A 19,716-nucleotide genomic window follows, 5' to 3' on the forward strand; every position below is an offset into this window, starting at 1 on the left:
TCACATAGTTTTTGGCATTCAACCAATTAAAGAAAAGAATTTTAAAGCATGCACGTTACCCTTTTAGACTTAAATAGGTCCATAGCCCCGCTAAGGGCCCATTAAGACCCATTTAAGGAAGCTTGATTAAAGCTTGACATCGACTGACCGATTGTAAAACATATCGTGTCTCCCCAAAGCTAAATCCATTTACTTAAACCAGTATTTACGGTGTAAAGCTTTCAAGTGGTCAAGCCCGACCGAGACCGACCTGCTCGACCGATTGACCCCCTAGTGGGGGATGAGTTAGGTGAAAAATGGTAATAAATGGGAAAGTAGAGTACTCTTGTTCGTTAGTTGTTAATAAATATAGTATATTAGTATGGGTGGAGCCGTGGAGGTTTGTTGGCATTTGAATGTACAAATGGTACATACCTTGTTGCTTAAATGCTTCCAGTGATTGGAGGGTAATATGAGAAAGTGTGAGGAAAAAGTTAAATGTCGTATAGGTAACACTACATACATACCGCTATACCAGTTAGCAGTAGTACCAGCCGCACCGAAGTAGTGCAGTGAAGAGCAAGGAAAATGATAGTGGTTGTTGTTCTCTTCCCTTCCCTTCCCTGCACTAGTCACTAGTGACTCTCTCTCTCTCTCTCGTCAAAATTCTCTCTTTCTGTTCTTCTGTTGCTGGGTCATTTTCTTCATCCAAATCTCTAGTATCCAAACAATGAGAGTGGTTTTCTGGTAGAACAGGTTTTCATTTTCGCTCAATTTCTCTGCTTCTCTCTCTCTCTCTCTCTCTCTCTCTCTTCCTCCTCTTGTCTCTTTCTCTCACTATGCTACCAATGGAAGGCGCTGAGGATTGCTGTGTAAAGGTTGCTGTTCACATCCGTCCGCTCATCGGTGATGAAAGGCTTCAAGGATGCAAAGACTGTGTCACTGTCGTTCCCGGAAAGCCCCAGGTACTCACATTCCCTCTTTCTTTACTGTGTTGATAGATAGAGCCAACAGTGTTGTTGAAGAGACGGAGACTTTAATCCTCAGGTTGTAAACTGAAATGGCCAGTGGTCAGTGATAATCACTGGTCAGTCTGGGTTTGTTCATTTTCCTCTCGGATTCATGCTCCCATTTCCCCCACTTCACAAGATGAAAACCGGTTTGGAGAGATCTGGATCTGTGGTTAGTTGCAGTTTGATTACTGAGATTTTTTTTTTTTTTGGGTTCCTTTCTTGTATCGTGAGACTACTTTCTTCTTATGAGAAACTGACGACCGCAATTGTCTTACTCGACCATTAGAAAAGGAGTTGTTTCCTTTTTCTCTCCTCTCTTTTTTTCCCTTTTCTTCTTCTCTTGTTCTTCCTCTGCTTGGGAAATCTGCTTTTATGATCTAGTGTGGTGTTTGGACGTTTCGGCCTGAATTGACCCACCTGTTGCTCTCGCCACATGTGCGACGTTTGATTCTCCGGCTACGATTGAACCAAATTTCCCGTCTTTCTCCTTTGGTAGACCCGATTTCCCTTACTTGTTTTACTGGATCCTTGGTAATTTGCTCTGGGTTCAGGATTGCTTCTTTTGTTAATTTACAGAGATTTATAAATTACACCTTTCTATTCAAGTTCAGCTCCTTTTTGGGAAATTCCTTGGACACAGTTTTTGTTTCTTTCAGTCCAAAAGACGAAACGGATTATCCGGTTGATTCTTGCAGTATTATCTATTGAGTTTTCTGAGTGTGATGGATTAAGGTTTCTCTACTAAATGTACTTTCCTTTTTCTTTTTATTCCCTATAGGTTGGCACTATTGCACTTACTACCTAGCCAGAAACTTACTTCTTCGTTTCCAATTTAATTGTGCCAAATCCTTCCTTTCATTACTATTTCTATCATTCTTTCTTGTCATCAATAATGTCTATTAGGTTACTGGTGTAGAGAAAAATCTGCAACACTTCAAAGGGTTGTTATCATATTTCCATATTTTTAATTCCTGAAGCTAATTGCTTCATGCTCTTAGCTTTTGACCATGCAGTGCAAATACATGCTTTTATTCTTGACATCGAACCCTGCAAGCAAACTTTTCTGTTTTCCATTCATGGAAGCTGAAATTAAGGGAAAACCATGAATACTGAAAATTTATTTTCTTTTTATTTCGGTGTTTTCGTTTTATAATTTTGATTACTTTACATGCATAATACTGTAATATGATTTTCACAGGATTGACATTCTGACTTTAGAGCTAGATGAATAACAATTAATGATTAATCATGTGATTTGTGATCCTCTTATTCATCTTAAAGTTCAGAAATCGGAGATTGGTAAACTGAAGTTTTGACTTTGACATAACAAGCTGCTGAACTAATTCTGACTAGTGCATGGCCAAATCAGATGATAAAAAGAATGATGAGGCCCAAAGCCTCAAAATTTTAATCAAATCCTTTGTGTGATCCATAACCTTGATAAAAGAGATGGTCTAATCTTACATGCTACTTAGAACCAGTTTTATGATTTACGGTCAGATTCAAGCCTTCTTAGTGCTGATAGGATACCCAGTGTTGACATCATTATTATTCCTCAAATATATTTTTAATTCTCAGTCCACAGCCAACATTAACTAATATCATCATCCTTCTCAGGACAGGTGCATAAACATGGGTAGAATAATAGCATACAAATTCTCTGTTCCCACTACCTTCCGCGATTTGTATCTGTATCATTATCTTCTGTATTCTTACCATCGCTAGCTGTTCTGTTTTCATTGTAGTTCATTAATGCTACCTACTTTTGTCAAAATGCTTAGGTTATCAATCTTGAGTGCATATCCTCAGCAACTCAGTGTGCAGAAAACTATGGGTCCAATCAGATCAAAAGGAAAATCATTTTCCTTGACATGCCTGTTGTGGTCTTTCAGGAGTGAATTTCCGAAAACACTATTTGTTACTCTTTCCTTTTACCCTGTTGGGCTTGCATTCTAGTTATTGAGTACTGAGTTGTAGAGGATCCGCTTTATTAGTGCCTTGCAGGCCAGGCAACTAGGTGACTGCCTTCCATGAATATGTACTTAATGTGGTACTTGAGGCAGATCGGTGATATGTAACTTGAATCAATGTATTAGGTACTTCAAATCAGGTATTTGACGATTGAAGTTGAAGTTATTGGACCTATCAGAAGAAAAAGAAGGGGGGAGGGTGGGGGGAAGGTTGGAGTGGTGAAACAGGTTAGATCAAGACTTAAGGATTAGTTCAAGAAAAGGGTGTAACAATTATCTAAGAGTTCTTTCAGCTATTTCTGAGACTTCTCTCAAACTATCGTTGAACAATTTGTTTTGCAAGTCTGTAGGTTGGTAAATGACATGATACTAGATTTGGGGCTAAGAGGAAACAAGTGGAGACATGACTTTGCCTTTGTGATTTAGTGTACCGAACCTCCATTTAATTTTAAACCAATTCAACCTTTGTTGCTGAGAAAAAAAAGAGAAGAAAAACAAAGATGAAAGAAAAGGAAGAAGAAGAAGAAGAAGAAGAAAAGGGGTATAGATTAGCTCAACTCAACAAAGCCTCATAATTTCTTAGCTTGGTTGCATGAATTCTATTTTCCTTCCCTTCTTTGTAGGTCATATCTGTTATTAAATTGTAAATCCTCAAGTATTTTGTGGTTCCACTACCTTCACCAACAATGTTTAAAGCTTTATCTTGTCCCTTATGATCCAATTTGCAAATATCACTCCACTGGTGGGGTCATTAGTCTTCTCTGCACATGCCTGAACTATCTTCTCGACCTTCTTTTTTCTTTTAGATTTATCCTTTTTAATGTACGCTCCCCTCCATTTAAAAAGATAATTGTTTGGGGTTCCTCTTGCTTGCTTATGCTTGTAGTTCCTTCCTTTGCCTTCCAATAAATGCTATATTTAAGAGCAATGCGTTTTTTCCTTTTGGTTGAATATTAAATGCATTAAAAGAAGGGGGAGGGAAAATACAGCCCCGAAGGGAAAATTTTAAAACCTCGAAAAGGGTAACAAGAGCCCATTAAGGACTACATCTTAGGCCCAGATGGGCAGCAAGAAACAAAGGACACACTAACATGTCCAATACAACTCAAAACCCCACGTGGACTTATAGACAAGAGCAAGGAAGCCATTACAACGCAGAAGGGCAACCAAGTCAATTCCAGGTAGGTTCCACAAACCTAAACCAACTTATCTCAATTATCATCTTCCAAGCCACCAAGACGAGAATCAGAGCACCACCAGAAAGAAGGCAGCCATGGCGGAGGGGCACGACCAAGCAGGCAGCTGGCCTAGCGGAGGTGACAGCCATGGCGGAGGGGCGTCGGCCTTGCGGAGGGCAACGGCCAAGCAGCTGCCGGCTGAGCATAGCTGGTGGCCTTGAAGGCTGCTGGCCATGCAGCTGGCAGCAATGTGTTAGATGACTGTTTCTTCCCTTTTTTGCATCATCTTATCTTTCATGGTACTAAGGAGGTGCCAGACATTAAGTTGTAAAGTTTTAGTAGTAAAGTTGAATTTAGGGTTACTTAGGTCATTGTATGCATTAGAGTTGAGCGTTTTAGTTGGAATAAATGAATTGGTTTCTCAACCCCTTGAACTGGGTTAGTGTTTTTGCAAGGGTCTTGAAGATCGTTATTTTGACAATTAAGAAAATCTGTGTTTTGGAGCCACAACTTCCTCCAAAACTCATGGGAGGCTCTAAGAAGCTCTTTAAGGAGGTTTCACCTCAGTTTCTTTCCTCCTAACAAATTTTTTCTCTGCTGCGTTCATTTCTTAATTATTTTGTGTACAGCTGGGACTTGTCTTCCTAGCACCAGTGACCAGAGAAGTTATAGAACTCCTTTGGAAGTTTTAATCTATGTCTGACTAAAACTGGCCTGTCCCTAAAAGATATTTGAAACTTTAAAAAGTTACGGGTGGAGTCTGGTGGAATTTGTGCCTAGACTGACTAATGTAGAAGAAGGTTACAAGTAAACTACCTCCAACAGATTATAACCCCAAACAAGACAACTCAAGACTTTAAAACTAACTTTACAATGACCAGAAATAAACTAGAAGAGCAAGAGAACACAAACCAGAAATAACCCCACAAAGTACAAGCAAATCACCTCCCAAAAACCAGAAAAAGAAATCAAACCAGAGGAGAGAGAAAGTGACCTGTGCAGGGTCCAAGAGAGAGAGCTGCGGCTGGACTTGGAGAGCTCTATTTGAGCTGTGCTTGTGGTCGCAGGTAGGGCCCACCAAGGGTACAAAAACCCTCAAAGCTGATAAGGTTCTGACGGCTGGTTTAAGAGATATATACTTTCTTGAAATCTGACATAGGAGAGAGAAAACAACCCAAGAACTTCAGGGACAGCAACCAGCAGCTTCGGATGGACTTCAAGAGAGGATCGAATGGCCCTTTTGGGGAGTAGAACCAGTCCTCAGTATGGCCTGCAGAATCAGACCTAAGATAGGGCAGAATTGAAGATCGATTGGTCTTCAAAAGGGAGGGGATAATGCTGATCGATTCTGGGTTTAAGGGACTATAACAGATCTGAGCTCTGATCTGGTTTCTCCCAGCAAGTAAATTCACAGAAAATAAAGAGGAGACAAAGGAATGTGGGGGAGGGGTGGCTATCTCGGCCCGGGCTTCTCACCCACAGCTATCCCGGCTGTTCTCAGCAATTGACTGCAATTTTTTTTATTCAAATCTGAGAAATAAGAGTACATAAGCTCCTCTATATATAGAGGGCAGATTAGCAGTCATACCATAACTAGGAGTTAGACTCCAAGTAGGATTAGACATTACATAATAGGAGTTGGACTCCAAGTAGGATTATACTAGAACTCCAACATGGAGTCATTAACTAAGAGCCTCTAATAGGCTGAGTACAATCGATGGGCCCAAAGGGCCTTATTAACTTAAATTAGAACTTAATAAAATAAGTGAGAGTCGATGGCCCAATGGGCCCTTATTTAATATCACTAAAGCTCACATTTAAGTGGGGCGATTGGGGCTTCTTGGGCTGGGCTACCTCCTGTGATAAGCTAGCCCAAAGTATGGATCTACATCACTGACACTGTTCAAAATCTTATACTTCTATTTTTTTTGGGGGGGGGGTTGGTGAATAGATAATATATTAGAATAGAAGAAAGAAAAAACAAAATACAAGCCACAATGGCAATTCAAAGGGGAGAACCCTAACACAAGTGTCTAAAAACAAACAATACCAAGGGGGGGATACAACAAAAACCAGGGGGGGTACACGAAACAAATACTAGAAGGGGGAATGTACAAACAAAGACCAAAGATGATATGATAAAATTAAGGGGGGGGGTGAGTAATAAGAGGAAGATCCCTAGAGAGAGAAAGATACCTATTCCTGCTTGAGTCTGGGCATACAACACAATTATGAAGGATTTTATTTCGAATCTCAAAAGAGATGGCATTCCATCCTTTTGAACACTTAATTTTATCTGAGGTTCAATCTTTGTAAACTTTTGATGCCCTTGATCTAGCGGCAACAGGTCTGTCATAAGAGATACTGGGAGGCTTAGAGGCTGCACGTGTGTTGTATTTGAAAATCTATTTGTATTAAGAAGCTGTAGGATAAAAATTGATGGAGGCTAGAGATAGAATTTAACCTTGGAAATTCTGGTAATGACAATCCCACTGATCATGTTATGCCTCCATGTTAAACAAATCATTTGAAGGTTAAAGAAGGTTAAAGAAGTGCTATGGTTTGCGACTAAGCCTTAGTTAAAATGTTCCGTAGCCACCTCTTTATTTTCTAAGGTGGGTTTTTTTTTTGGGGGGGGGGGGGAGGGACACGTTAATTTGTGTCATTTGTGATACTAGGAACTTAAATAATTTGTTGAATTTTTATTAAAAGTTTATCAAACTAATCATTTACTTCTGACAATTTATTGCTTTTATTGTGCTTTTGAATGCACCTGGGTATGCTATATTTGTTGAATATTTCCTGGTGGTTGTGACACTGGTGCAGGTACAAATTGGAACACATTCCTTTACTTTTGATCATGTCTACGGTAGCAGTGGTTCTTCATCATCTGCAATCTTTGAAGAATGTGTTGCTCCACTTGTTGATGGTTTGTTTCAAGGATATAATGGCACTGTTCTTGCCTACGGTCAGGTAAAGTGTTACATTTACCCTCTGAAAATGAATGAGGGTTTTTTTTTTTTTGGGGGGGGGGGGGGGGGGAAGAGGGGGAAGAATTTGTTCTAAAATGTTAGTTCTTTGACATCTTAAAATGTTGCAGACGGGTTCCGGGAAAACATATACCATGGGTACTGGCTTTAGAGATGGTTGCCCAACAGGACTAATCCCTCAAGTTATGAATGCTTTATTTAGCCAGATTGAAAGTTTGAAGCACCACACTGAATTCCAATTACATGTCTCCTTCATTGAGGTTCATTTGATTCTTTTCTTTTTGAATTCTTACTTCAATGGCATAGATGTTACCTTTGCTCATGCCTGCTTATTTATTACGGCTAGTGCTTTTTGCTTTCATTTTTAACCAAGACAATTCTAGTCAGCAAGTTTATCACACTTCAGTAGATTGTAAAATATATAAGAAGGTTGATGTCAAGCGGCAAGCGTCATCTTGCAGTATCTGGCATCATAACCAAGGCCAAGCACTACGCTTCTCTCTTCTGAAAGCGAATGAAAGAGGGGGGGGGGGGAAATAGAAAAAGAAAAGAAAAGAGTATGCTTTCCTCTTGTTGATTATGCTGCACCTTGTCTGTGTTGGCATGTCTCAGTCCAGTTGTAAGAAATGGAGGAAGGGGATAGACCATGTGATTCATCATTATCGACTGCAAACTTAATTGCTCATCTGTTTGTTTTTCTAGTAAGCACATCTGTGGGATCAATATTGCTAAATAAGTTGTTCATAGTTAGTTCTTTTATTACCATTATATATTTATAATGATTTGTGCATTGTGCAGGCTTGCATGGCCGCATACTGATACCTTTATTTTACTGATTTATCAATGCCTTTTTTTTTTTTTTTTGATTTTCCATTTAAGTGTCTGTTTGGAGTCAGGCAGAAAACTTACCATATTGAGTTGATTATGGACAGGCTTTCTACCTATAAAGCAGTAAACAAAATATTTCATGAAAATCTGGTAGGATGAGGAAAATTTTTATATCTAATATGAAATTAATGGTTCCTAGGTTCAGCAACAAATAACCACAAAAACCACCCACAAGGTAGAACCGTAAGGTGTAATGAACAAGGCTAGAAAAGAAAGCTAATAATAACTATCAAACCAGAACTCAGATGATCATGGAACTAGGATTAAACAACACCCTAGTATAGGTGAACAATCCCTCCTAATATGGTAGTAATTCAATGAGAAGATTAGGGCATATGAGCAAAGTACTGAAATTAGTAAGTAATCTCAGAAATTTGTAACTTACGAATGTCCAGCAAAATGACCAGTAGATGGAACTCAACTCATGGTCGATGGCAGGCTACTAACAGTAGAAGAACACTTCAAAATCCCTTGAAGAACTGATGACCAGATGAGGAGATAATAACACAGGTCTGAAATTAGATACTAAAGGATCGATGTAGCAACTTGCTGACTGGTAGCAGATCCAGCCATCAGATGATGCGAGATTAAGGTTGAAGCAAGGTTCAAGGTTTTGGTTTTGAGCCTGGTTTCAACCAGTCTCAAAACCAAATATTTCGCAAAACCACAAAATTTTAGTTCGAAACTTGGAAAGTTCTGGTTGCTGTATACACAAAATTTAGTAGAACTAAAACAAAGTACATATTATTTAATTAAAACAACTAAAATATAATATAGGAATGAATAAACATAAAATAGAAACCCATTTCATAATTATCAAATGTTATACATGGTTTTATTACATAGATGTGGTAGTGGTTTGGTCAAAAATCACAAAAAACTGAGGTTTTCTAGGAAGTTTTCCTCTTTGGAGCTGAAACCGGAGAAATAATGCCAAAACTCAAAACATGGTTGAAAGTTCAATCAAATCCTTGCATTTTATACAAAGGGTTTGGCCGAAATGATACTGAAATATGAAATAAAAAAGGGCGTACCTGGTGCACGAGGCTCCTGCATATGCGAGGTCTTGGATATCACACTTGGTTTCATTTCGATCTTTGTCCAAACTGAAATATTTGGCTAAATTTTGGCATTTCAACCTATACGAGCATTGGGTCGAAGGGAGGTCTCCAATGGAGGATGAAACCCCCGCATGTGCGAGGTCCCGGATATCACACTTGGTTTCATATCGATCTTTGTCCAAACCGAAATATTTGGCTAAATTTTGGCATTTCAACCTATACGAGCATTGGGTCGGAGGGAGGTCTCCAATGGAGGATGAAACCTTCAAATCACTACTTGATTCTGATGCACAGAATAGTAGTTACATGGAGGGTGTGAATCAGCAGTAGGGTGCTGCAGGATAGGGAAGATGTGGAATGGTATTCACTTAGTCTTAGTCCACTGATGACAGCAATTCAACTCCTTGGAACTGCAGGTAATAGCACAACTTCAGGAGGTCTCAGACAGCTCCACAGAGACCAATGTTGAAGTAGAAATACATTGAAACAAAAGAGAAAAAGAAGGAATAGAGAAGGGAAAAGAATAATGGATATGACCAAGGCCTCTCATGTATGGCCGTGGTCAGTATCGCACTAACCACATGGCATCTAATTGTCTCCACTATAAAAGATATTTCTAGATATCGATAGTTGTCCGTCCATACCCGAACAATAATATTCCAGAGGGAAATGGACGTAACATCAATTCAGACTTTCTTTTTTATGCTGCGATCACATAAAACATAAACTTTGAGGCTCGATAGCTAAATACAATCGTCTCACTGTTTCTCATGGCAACAAGGCCCAAAAGACAAGATTTCTTCATTCATAAAATAGTTGGTGGCACTAAGGTCCTTGCAATAAATAGAGGTTTTGTAGTAACCTCTAGAAAGGCAAACACAAAAATAGAAAGTGAGAAAAAAGGCCCACACATATGAGTGGCTGCCCTGTACAATAAGAAACCGAAGGAAATAAAAAAGATATAAGTAATTGCTAAGTAGTAACTACTAAATACCCAAATTAGGTGACCAGGTCTAACAAATAGAAACTACTAAGAAAATCCACCCCCTGGGCCCCCCATGATTCTGGTTTTTAGTGAACCAGTAACACCCTGACAACTGCTGGTCTGGCCTGAACCAAAAGGCCCAGTTGAAGAACCATGGGCCTAAGTATGGGCCTCCTTCTTCTTAAGCCTACTGTATTGTTTGTAGCGCTTATCTACATCAGAAATCCACTTGAAAATCTTACATATCAACTCTTTGAAGTTCAAAGTATCTTGGTGACATGCCTATTATGTAGAAAGCTTTTGAGCTCCATCATTACTGGTGATGCTAGATAAATGAGGAGTAGGGTATATCGTTACATGATTAACAGATAGGAATAATCGAGCATATTGGTGACTAACTTTATTCCCCTCAAAACTGAAGCACTTTGACAAGGACCAACCAACCTTAGGAAATGTCTTTCCATCCAAAGATGACTATCTTGAATGAAAGTATGAAACTGCTAACTTGATTTTGTGGTTAATTTTTTGTTCTTTAAGTCATGCTACCAAGATATAGTAAGTACATATCATTAGCTGGAGCTCATGGAACATAACTGAAATAGGATAAGCTGAAGGAATTGCCACTAGAAGAACCACAAGATGATTAGGAGGAACAGTTAAAGATCATTTTTTGATAAGAAATCAGCATTCTTTAAGAGAACACTTGCGATGTGTAGGAGTGACATGTAAAAGATCTTCAATAGTTATGCTTTAATTATCCCCCTTTATTTTTTTTTTTTTTTGGGGGGGGGGGTGGAAGGGGTGTTTGGAGGGTGAAGAATTGCTTGAAAGTTTCTATGCTTTCATGAGAATCAGATCCAGTATTAACTTTCAGTTGATCATTTTTATCCCAGAAGAGATTGAACTACTGCTCAAGAATAAGGAATGCCCATAAGAAAACTTGGAAACATTGTACAGTCATTGTGATACTGCTAACTGTTAAGATAGTGCTGACAAAGAAGAAACTCTTGGCTTCCATGTAGTATTATTGCTCTAAAAACCTAAACAAGCTCCACAATATAGAAGCAATGGATGCCATTGAAGTGGATATAAGCAAACAAGAATAGTATCCAGGTCAGTCATGGTTGACTTTGACTCCACCAATTGGACATCAAAGTTTCCCAAGGTTGACCTGAAAGCTTAAAGGGTCCAATGTTGGCCTCGCCTGGCCCCACCTTATTCAGCTTAATGGCAGGCAGATGCTATTGTATGTTTTTTGGTTTCTGCCACTGTTCTTGGGGTTAGAAAAAGCATGAGATGATGTAACTCAGTCACTTTGTTCCAGGAAGTTCTTCTGTTCTTCTATTTTTTTTTTTTGGATGAATAAAAGAGATATAAAAGGTCTTTTATGTGTTTTTCTACTTACTTGCAACTAGAAAGGTAGCAGGATTCCTTGGTTTCAGAGGTTTCTTGTGTTGTGATTTTCTCCCTTGCTGTAGATGAAAACCTGGTCTGGCTGCAAGTTTTTTATTTTTATTTTTATTTTTATTTTTGGTGACAATTTCCCAACTTCTTTCCTATCAAACCTACCCATCCAAACATTTTTGTTGTGGTTAACATTTTTATTCACTAAGTTTTGCAATTGTGTGCCAGCACTTCTTAAAAATTCTATTCTATGATTATATACCATGCTTTTCCTTCCTTATAGTGATATGTAACCAGAGGGTTTGGATGTGAAGATTCTAAAAGAAGAAGTACGCGACTTGTTGGATACGACCTCTGCTGGAAAACCTGATACAGCTAATGGACATGCTGCAAAAGTTACAGTCCCAGGGAAACCACCAATACAAATTCGTGAAACATCAAATGGAGTTATAACATTAGCTGGATCAACTGAAGTTGCAGTTAGTTCACTAAAAGAAATGGCTGCTTGCTTGGAACAAGGATCATTGAGCAGGGCAACAGGGAGTACAAACATGAACAACCAGTCCAGGTTAATACCCTACCTTTTTATAATTGTAAGTTATTTTTATAAATGTTTCCTCTCATAACAGAGTAAGAATTCTGCTTGACCATGTTATTTTTCTTAATTTGGGAGTTTGTAGAGCTTAAGCTTCTTCTATGTTTTCATTACTCCATATGTAATTTACCATATTGGTTCTCGTCTTGCTCCTGTATCTTCTTAATATGTATGCTACTAGCCCTTACTTTCTAATCTTTAATATCCACTGTCTGATTCCCGCAATAAAGATTCCACTCTCCTGTGAGTCATGCTCCAACGCATCAAATTCCCTTATCTTCGTAGTATTTTTAGGGTTTCAACCTCACTTCATAATTTTTTTAATGAGAGAGTTTCTTTTTTGGAAAAGATTAATAAAAAGGATAAATATTGTCAACACTAAATATGCACAGTCCCCTTTGCATCTCAAGTTGGGACATCAGTAGAAAGACCTGTTCACAATCCCTTCCTTAGCCAAGTCACAAAAAATGGGTTGCTAGATCTAGCATTGAAATGAGAGATTCCTAGAAGACCATAAAGATCTCTAATTCTGGAAGTGGGGAAACTTCCTCTTCCCAAAATCCAAAGAGGATATCCAACTTATTACAACCACCAAATGTTCAGTTTCCATTATAACTAAGGCCACTCTAGGGAGCTGCACAGGTTCAATACCAAGAAGAAGTGTCTGTGTGATGTAGAATTTCAGCAAGAAGAGAAGATGGGGCTATTGTTTTCGGTTTGGTTCACTTTCTTGGGTTAAGTTAGGCTCAATTTTGAATGCTCTATGGGTTATATGGGCCGTGGGCTTAGTATTTTTCGGTTCTCTATTGTAATGGGCCAATTCTATAAGCCCAAATATTAGGGATTTGGTTCCTATATGGGATTAATTAGATAGTTTCTATTTTCGTTACTTAGTAGTATCTTTAGTTTCTAATTTTATTTTCCTTGATTTACGAGGCATCACTACTGAAGGTGGCGGCGGAAGTGATTTGATACGATATCTCATACAAATTTTTTTAGGAATGAGATCTCAATGAACACATCACAAACAATCTAAGAGGGGAATGAATGCGTAGGTTACCTAGAACACATTATTGGCGTGCTCCTCCAAAAGTAATGCAACACTCAAACATGATCACCAAACCTTGCACCTTCTCCAATGGCTGAATTCTTGAGGTTGAAGACGAAGGAGACTCTTCTCCTTTTCTTCAATCTCTTTTCTCACTTAGCTTTAATTATTAGAGATATCTCATACTAATATTTTTAGGAATGAGGATCTGAATACATCTCAAACAATCTTAGAGGGGAATGAATGCGTAGGTTACCTAGAACACATTATTGGCGTGCTCCTCCAAAAGGAATGCAACACTCGAACATGATCACCAAAGCTTGCACCTTCTCCAGTGGCCAAATTCTTGAGGTTGAAGACGAAGGAGACTCTTCTCCCTTTCTTCAATCTCTTTCCTCACTTAGTTTTTAATTATTAGAGTTGTGCAATCAGAATTTTGGCGTAAGCCTATTCTTATATAGAAGAAGTTTAATCAGGAGATTTCACAATCTAACGGTCTAAATCACGCAAAGTCTAAATCACGCAAAGTGGTTTGATCCTAAAGGGTAGCATGTAAGTTATCCTTAACTGCATTTAAGGATGACACTACAAAAGGTGTAACCTGGAAATCCCCAGTGGTAGATATTTTCATTACACTCTCCCCTCACACTGCAAACATTCACAATAGACCTTGCAACCATGGATTATAAATCACCATCATGATATAAATCTATTGCAATCAAATACGAGAGTGTCAGTTCCATAGATTGGACAGGAAAACATTTGAAACGCTTTTCAAATATAATTAATTTAATCATAGAATAACAGCTTTTGCAAACTCTTTATAAAACATTGACCAAGGCCTTGGAAATCAAAATCTGACAGCTCTCTCTTGGATGTTCTCCCTACACGGGCAGTAGAAACCCTATTGAGTGTCACCCCCATTACCATTTATATTGTGTACACCGATCGGCCTGTGTGTAGTCAGTCCTTTCAGTAGACATCAACCATTGACTCCCCCCAACTGTATAAAACACAAATGCAACCATAAGTGCTTCTCAGGCATGGAAAATCTAACTACCAGGCCCTGCATTCATTTGGTGTTGATCTGACCAGCACTTTGTTTGTTATTGATTGTTACTAAATCTATCCCTACACTTTCTATTTCTGTCCTTCAAACTTGGAAGTATTGTAACAATCAGTCTAACCCTTGGATTCCTATCAAACTTGGAAGTATTGTTCTCCTACCTATTTCCCACATTCAACCAGAACTTGGGCTTGATCTGAGCCTTGGTTCCGTATCTATCGGTCCTCTCTTGTTGCTGGAATTTCTGTTCTACGGTCCTACTTGTTGGTTTTTATAATACTTGCAGTTTAGCGAGTATAGCCCTATCACTTTGGCTCTGTCATAGTCAAATCTGCTACCTTCATAGGGCCAAAATGGTAATTATCCAAAACGCATTGTTTTTATGGTAATTATTCAATAACATTGTTATCATGGTCTCTGTATGCTCCTGGTCCAGGTTGACCTGGTTTACCTAGAAAACTTTCATCATAGAAGCTTGACAGAGATACGGTATAGAGGGCCCTGTTGATGCCTCATCAATGGAGAGAGAGAGGAATTTAAGATATTGCCCTAGATAGAAGTCAAACAGAAGAACTGACTTGAGTAGCCAAACTTAAGTAGTTGGGAAAGGGCTTGAGTTGATGTGTATCCTGTATTTTGAACTATTTTAGCTAGTGATATGTCTATTTTCTTTATGATCAATTGAATCAATTATATTAGTAAAAATATATCTAACTAAATGACTGATCCATTCTCTTTACTATCGATTGAATCAATTATAATGAGTGAGGCACCTCGTATTGTATCAGAAAAAACAAGGGAATTTCATGGTTGAGATACCAGAATGGAAGGGCACTTTTATAGGAGAAAGGTCATGGATGGGCCTCTCTTTGGGAAATAACTCATTGGTGAAGCAGGGCATTGTTATTAGGAATTAGGAGGCACTTATTATTATGCATAAATTCCAGTGGAAGCTCAAATTATCTTGGTCAACTCAGAAAGCAAGTTTTGCGGTTAAACTAATGAGCAATTTTTTTTTTTTCTTTTAATCAAAATATTGTAATGCTGCTGTTGCTACTTCATTATTTTGTGTCCATTGCGTCCATGAAACCAGGTATCTCAAATTTTCTACTCTGGATATGAAAAATATTTTTCTGCACTTATATCATGAAATTATTGCAGAATGAAAATCCCTCCTACCTGTCTGGCTTCTTGATTACAAAGTTGAGAATAAATGGGATGGGCCTAAATGCCTAATCATGTCCTAGCTCAACCGTTACTCTTTTCTGACTAAAAAAAAAATTTAGTCTTCAGCAGCTACTCTGACTTGGATGAAATTTTTTCTTTCATATTTCTCATCTTTATAAAAGCCGTTCGCATGCCATCTTCACAATCACATTGGAGCAGATGCGCAAAGTAAATCCAGTTTCCCCCAGCAATAACTGCCAGAATGAAGATACAAGTGAAGAATATCTATGTGCAAAGCTCCATTTGGTAGATCTTGCTGGATCAGAGCGTGCTAAGAGGACAGGTTCCGATGGACTTCGTTTTAAGGAAGGTAGGTAGACTGCATGCTTATATAACATATTCAGATGTACCTTCAGGAGTCAAAGTAAGCTCATGTTCTTTCTTCTTTCTCTTAAACAGGAGTTCACATTAACAGGGGGCTTCTTGCGCTTGGTAATGTCATAAGTGCCCTCGGAGATGAGAAAAAGAGGAAAGAAGGCATGCATGTTCCTTATCGGGACAGTAAACTTACTCGGCTTTTGCAGGTTTGACCTGATTTTTAGGTTTAAATGGTTGTTCTCACAACATTTCTACATGTATATTCATGTATATAATCCTTCTATTATGAAAAGAGTGATTTTGAGGGTGGTGGACATTTAAATTTTTTTTTTTCCATCTATTTGTGAAGAGTTAATAGGTGATGGGAGTTCAATTGCTTGTCGTGGAAGTCTTTCCCGTGTAGCACTCGTAGCTTCTTCTGTTTGATCATTTTTGGCCTCATATTCTACTATTAGCACCCCCCTTTATTGGGTAGGGGGTGTGGGGATTGCCCCTTTAGTGATTTCTTTTATTTATAATTTATAATTATAAGTTCACATTATTTATCTATGGCAGGATTCACTTGGTGGAAACAGCAGAACTGTTATGATAGGTATAATGGAACTTTTCCTCACTCATTTTTAGTTGTGACTGTGTGTGTACCAATTTTACTGTTTCGAATATGGTCGTGTTAAAGCCATTCGACAGTTTTGTCTTTTTCTTTTTTCTGTTGCTGGGGGGGGGGGGGCACTAAATGATTCCTTTCTTATCTAGAAAATGGATTTTTTTTTTTTGTTTTCTGAGGAACGTAAAGCATATTTAGATGAAACCTTTGTTGTCTTTATGTTGGTTGGAAGCATGATTGAGATAGCAATGAGGTGAATAAATTGCTTTGAGATGCATCTTGAAAGCTGTTTTCAACGTGATTGAGATTTTTGAAGAGGGCATATGTCTCGAGGTAGAAGATGTCTGTGATGCTGACTTCTTCTACTCTATACAACCTATGGTGGAAAAGTAAGGGCCTTTGCCACTATTTTGGAGTTGTTGCTGTGAGATAGTAGCACCTGTTAAGACCTGTACCTTGAACAACAGGAAAATAAAAACGACTGGAAGGCAAGAACTGCATACTCAGTTCCTCTGCCGTTGGAAATTTGAAGGACTCTTTATGATAATTCAAGGATGGAAAATCTCAGCATGTTCAGTGGAAAAAAACTGGAGGATGATACCTTCTATTGTAAGTTAGATTATGTTGAAAGAGAGTATAACTTCTACTAAATTCTGTTTGACCAGTGTCTTCGCATTGATGCCTACATGTCTGAGGAGTACCCATTTTGACATGATGACATGAGATACTGACACTGGTTACTACTAGCATAGTAAAAGAGAATGAGTTTCTTATTCTTTTTAATCCTAACAATTTTACTCTTTGTTTCATCAACTAAAAATATATTAATGGCGTATTCAAGTAAGTCTTACTGTCAGAAACTTTGTAATATAAAATGTTTGGTGAATTTGGCAATATATGATTACTAAAATGAGGTAATAGCCTAAAATACTAGAAGTGAAAACACGTCACTGGCATATTCGATGGAATCCTTTTTCCCATATTTGTATACATGGTTCAAAGAGTTAAAAAGAGTACTCCTTCTAGTCCCTTTTCCGGTTTCAAAGCCAAAATTCATTGATACACCTAGATGTGTTTTCTTACAATCTCTTGGTGCTTTATTATAGAGGCTTTTAGACATGAAACATTTCCTTCTCCCTTCTTTTTTTATTTTTTTGGATGAATAAGTATTTCTTTACCGAAGAAAGGGAAAACTAAATACAAGGGGGGAGAGATTACCCAAGGAGGAGCCTTGGCAAAGGGGATACAGGAGGGAAAAAGTCCCCCCCGGTGGGGGTGGGGGGTGGGGAAGACAATGGGATTTTTTTTTTTTTTGAACAATTTGCACCAACTTAAATGTTAACACATTATTTTCAGCTTGATTCTAATGCAAAAAAGAATCTTATTATGATAAAGGGGTTATATTTATCATATTTTCTTTTAGTGACTGTTAATATTGTAGTAGGATCAAATGTACCCCCCCCCCCCAAACCCCTAAAAAAAAGGACATGTTTTATCATCTCTAATGCTAAAAATAGACCTGTCTCTGTGCTAGTTTTTGCATTTTAATGTCTATTTCTTCTATTATGTGCTTTTGTATGGTGCCCTTTTGTATAGCAAGTTGTCTCAGTCTGTATGTGTGTGGAAATGCAATGGTTCCTGATGCTTGAAGAGATTCGTTTATTGTATGCTCTATTTTGTGATTAGAGTTGGATTCTGTTTTATTCTTTCCTTAAACCTTCAGAAAATCTGCTTTCTTTCAGCCTGTATCAGTCCTGCTGACATTAATGCGGAGGAGACTCTTAACACTCTAAAATATGCTAATCGTGCTCGCAATATTCAGATGATTAGAGTTGGATTCTGTTTTATTCTTTCCTTAAACCTTCAGAAAATCTGCTTTCTTTCAGCCTGTATCAGTCCTACTGACATTAATGCGGAGGAGACTCTTAACACTCTAAAATATGCTAATCGTGCTCGCAATATTCAGAATAAGCCTATTGTAAGCTTCTCACTTCACTGTTTGTTAGCCTACAATCTTACTTTTAAACTTTCATAATGTTGTAATGGAGATAAAGATGCTTTACACATGCTTTTTTATCTGATGGGTTATTTCTTATTTCGTTGGTATAGGTTAACAGAGATCCAGTTTCCAGTGAGATGCTAAGGATGAAACAACGACTGGAATACTTGCAGGCTGAGCTACTCTGTGCACGAGGGGGAGGAGCTTCATCTGATGAAGTACAGGTATATAAGTGCTTTGAAACTCTATTTCAGCTGATTCAAGTTAACTGTTCATCCTCTTGGCCCCCCTCGCCCCTGGTTCTCTTTCTTTATCTCTCTTCATGGGAGGATATATCAAGTTTCTAATATTTTTTCTTGCCTAGGTTCTCAAAGAAAGGATTGCTTGGCTTGAAGCTGCTAATGAGGATCTTTCTAGGGAGCTTCATGAATACCGCAGTAGATGTGGTATTGTAGAGCAAAGTGAAGCAAATGCTCAAGTATGTTGATGAAGACTCTTTTGCCTCCCAAACCCCACCCCACCGCTATTCTTTTTTGGTTATAATAATCATCATCATCTTATTTTTCCAACAGAAGGTTTCCATTTTTTGTTTCTTTTTTTTTTTTTTTTGGTTCATTAACACTTTGACCAAGTATTTGTATCTTGATATTTTCCAGTCAAAGTAGACTTAATTGTATCAAATAAGTTGATATGTGAATCCTAATTTAGTCTTCATAAAATCAGGATGCAGAAACATTTTCATTGAGATGTGAAGGGCTAAAGAGGGATGTGCAGAATATGGATTCCTCTGATTATCAAATGGGTGAAGTGATAATAGGTAACTTTCTTTTCTTGTTTGAGGATTTCATCGAGTTCTTTTTTTTTTTAAATCTCATAGAATTTAGGTCTTATGAAATGCATAGGATGACTGACTTTCTCTACTTATCTTTTTTATTAAATCTCCAATAGTTATTTTCTGTTGCTGTTTCCCGTTTGAAGTCCATTTGAAGTTTATTCAAATAGGATTCTTGTTTTGTCTGCTTGTTACTTCATATTGATGGTACAACTTCCAATCTCAGCTGGTGATAATTCCAAGGAAATTGATGAAGAAGTTGCAAAAGAGTGGGAGCATACACTTCTGCAAAATACCATGGACAAGGAGTTGAACGAGTTAAACAAACGTTTGGAGCAGAAAGAGGCATGCTTTCAGGCTTTATTAAGCACATTTTAATCCTTTATATTTTCAGGAAACATATATCAATATCTCCTGATTCAAACTGGTGAACCTCATTTTGTGAAATATTCAGAATTTGGTCTGTTTCTTAACATAATTCTGGAGTATGCTTTATGCATAGCTTTCCAGAATATGAAACTCAACAATATGACAATGGGGAATAATGAGAAACATGTCT

At 38.0% G+C, this 19,716-nt stretch overlaps 1 protein-coding gene across 2 annotated transcripts in view; it reads left to right on the forward strand.

Annotated features, from left to right (window-relative positions):
- Window positions 1-488: 488 nt before the first annotated feature.
- The window catches only part of LOC122083692 (kinesin-like protein KIN-4A), a 31,914-nt gene continuing 12,686 nt past the window's right edge, over window positions 489-19,716 (forward strand). Inside the window, exons 1-12 of one of the 2 annotated variants that reach the window (XM_042651568.1) lie at window positions 489-944; window positions 6,967-7,113; window positions 7,241-7,390; window positions 11,783-12,036; window positions 15,527-15,714; window positions 15,804-15,928; window positions 16,278-16,314; window positions 18,213-18,304; window positions 18,436-18,549; window positions 18,690-18,803; window positions 19,049-19,142; window positions 19,384-19,502. In XM_042651568.1, coding sequence (XP_042507502.1) covers window positions 819-944; window positions 6,967-7,113; window positions 7,241-7,390; window positions 11,783-12,036; window positions 15,527-15,714; window positions 15,804-15,928; window positions 16,278-16,314; window positions 18,213-18,304; window positions 18,436-18,549; window positions 18,690-18,803; window positions 19,049-19,142; window positions 19,384-19,502 — 1,560 coding nt within the window. In that variant the 5' untranslated portion in view covers window positions 489-818. Of the gene's footprint in view, window positions 945-6,966; window positions 7,114-7,240; window positions 7,391-11,751; window positions 12,037-15,526; window positions 15,715-15,803; window positions 15,929-16,277; window positions 16,315-18,212; window positions 18,305-18,435; window positions 18,550-18,689; window positions 18,804-19,048; window positions 19,143-19,383; window positions 19,503-19,716 lie in introns of those variants that run through there. The other variant, XM_042651569.1, reaches the window with a different exon arrangement.

This window comes from Macadamia integrifolia, chromosome 7, assembly GCF_013358625.1.
Source record: "Macadamia integrifolia cultivar HAES 741 chromosome 7, SCU_Mint_v3, whole genome shotgun sequence".
Taxonomy (NCBI): Eukaryota; Viridiplantae; Streptophyta; class Magnoliopsida; order Proteales; family Proteaceae; genus Macadamia; species Macadamia integrifolia.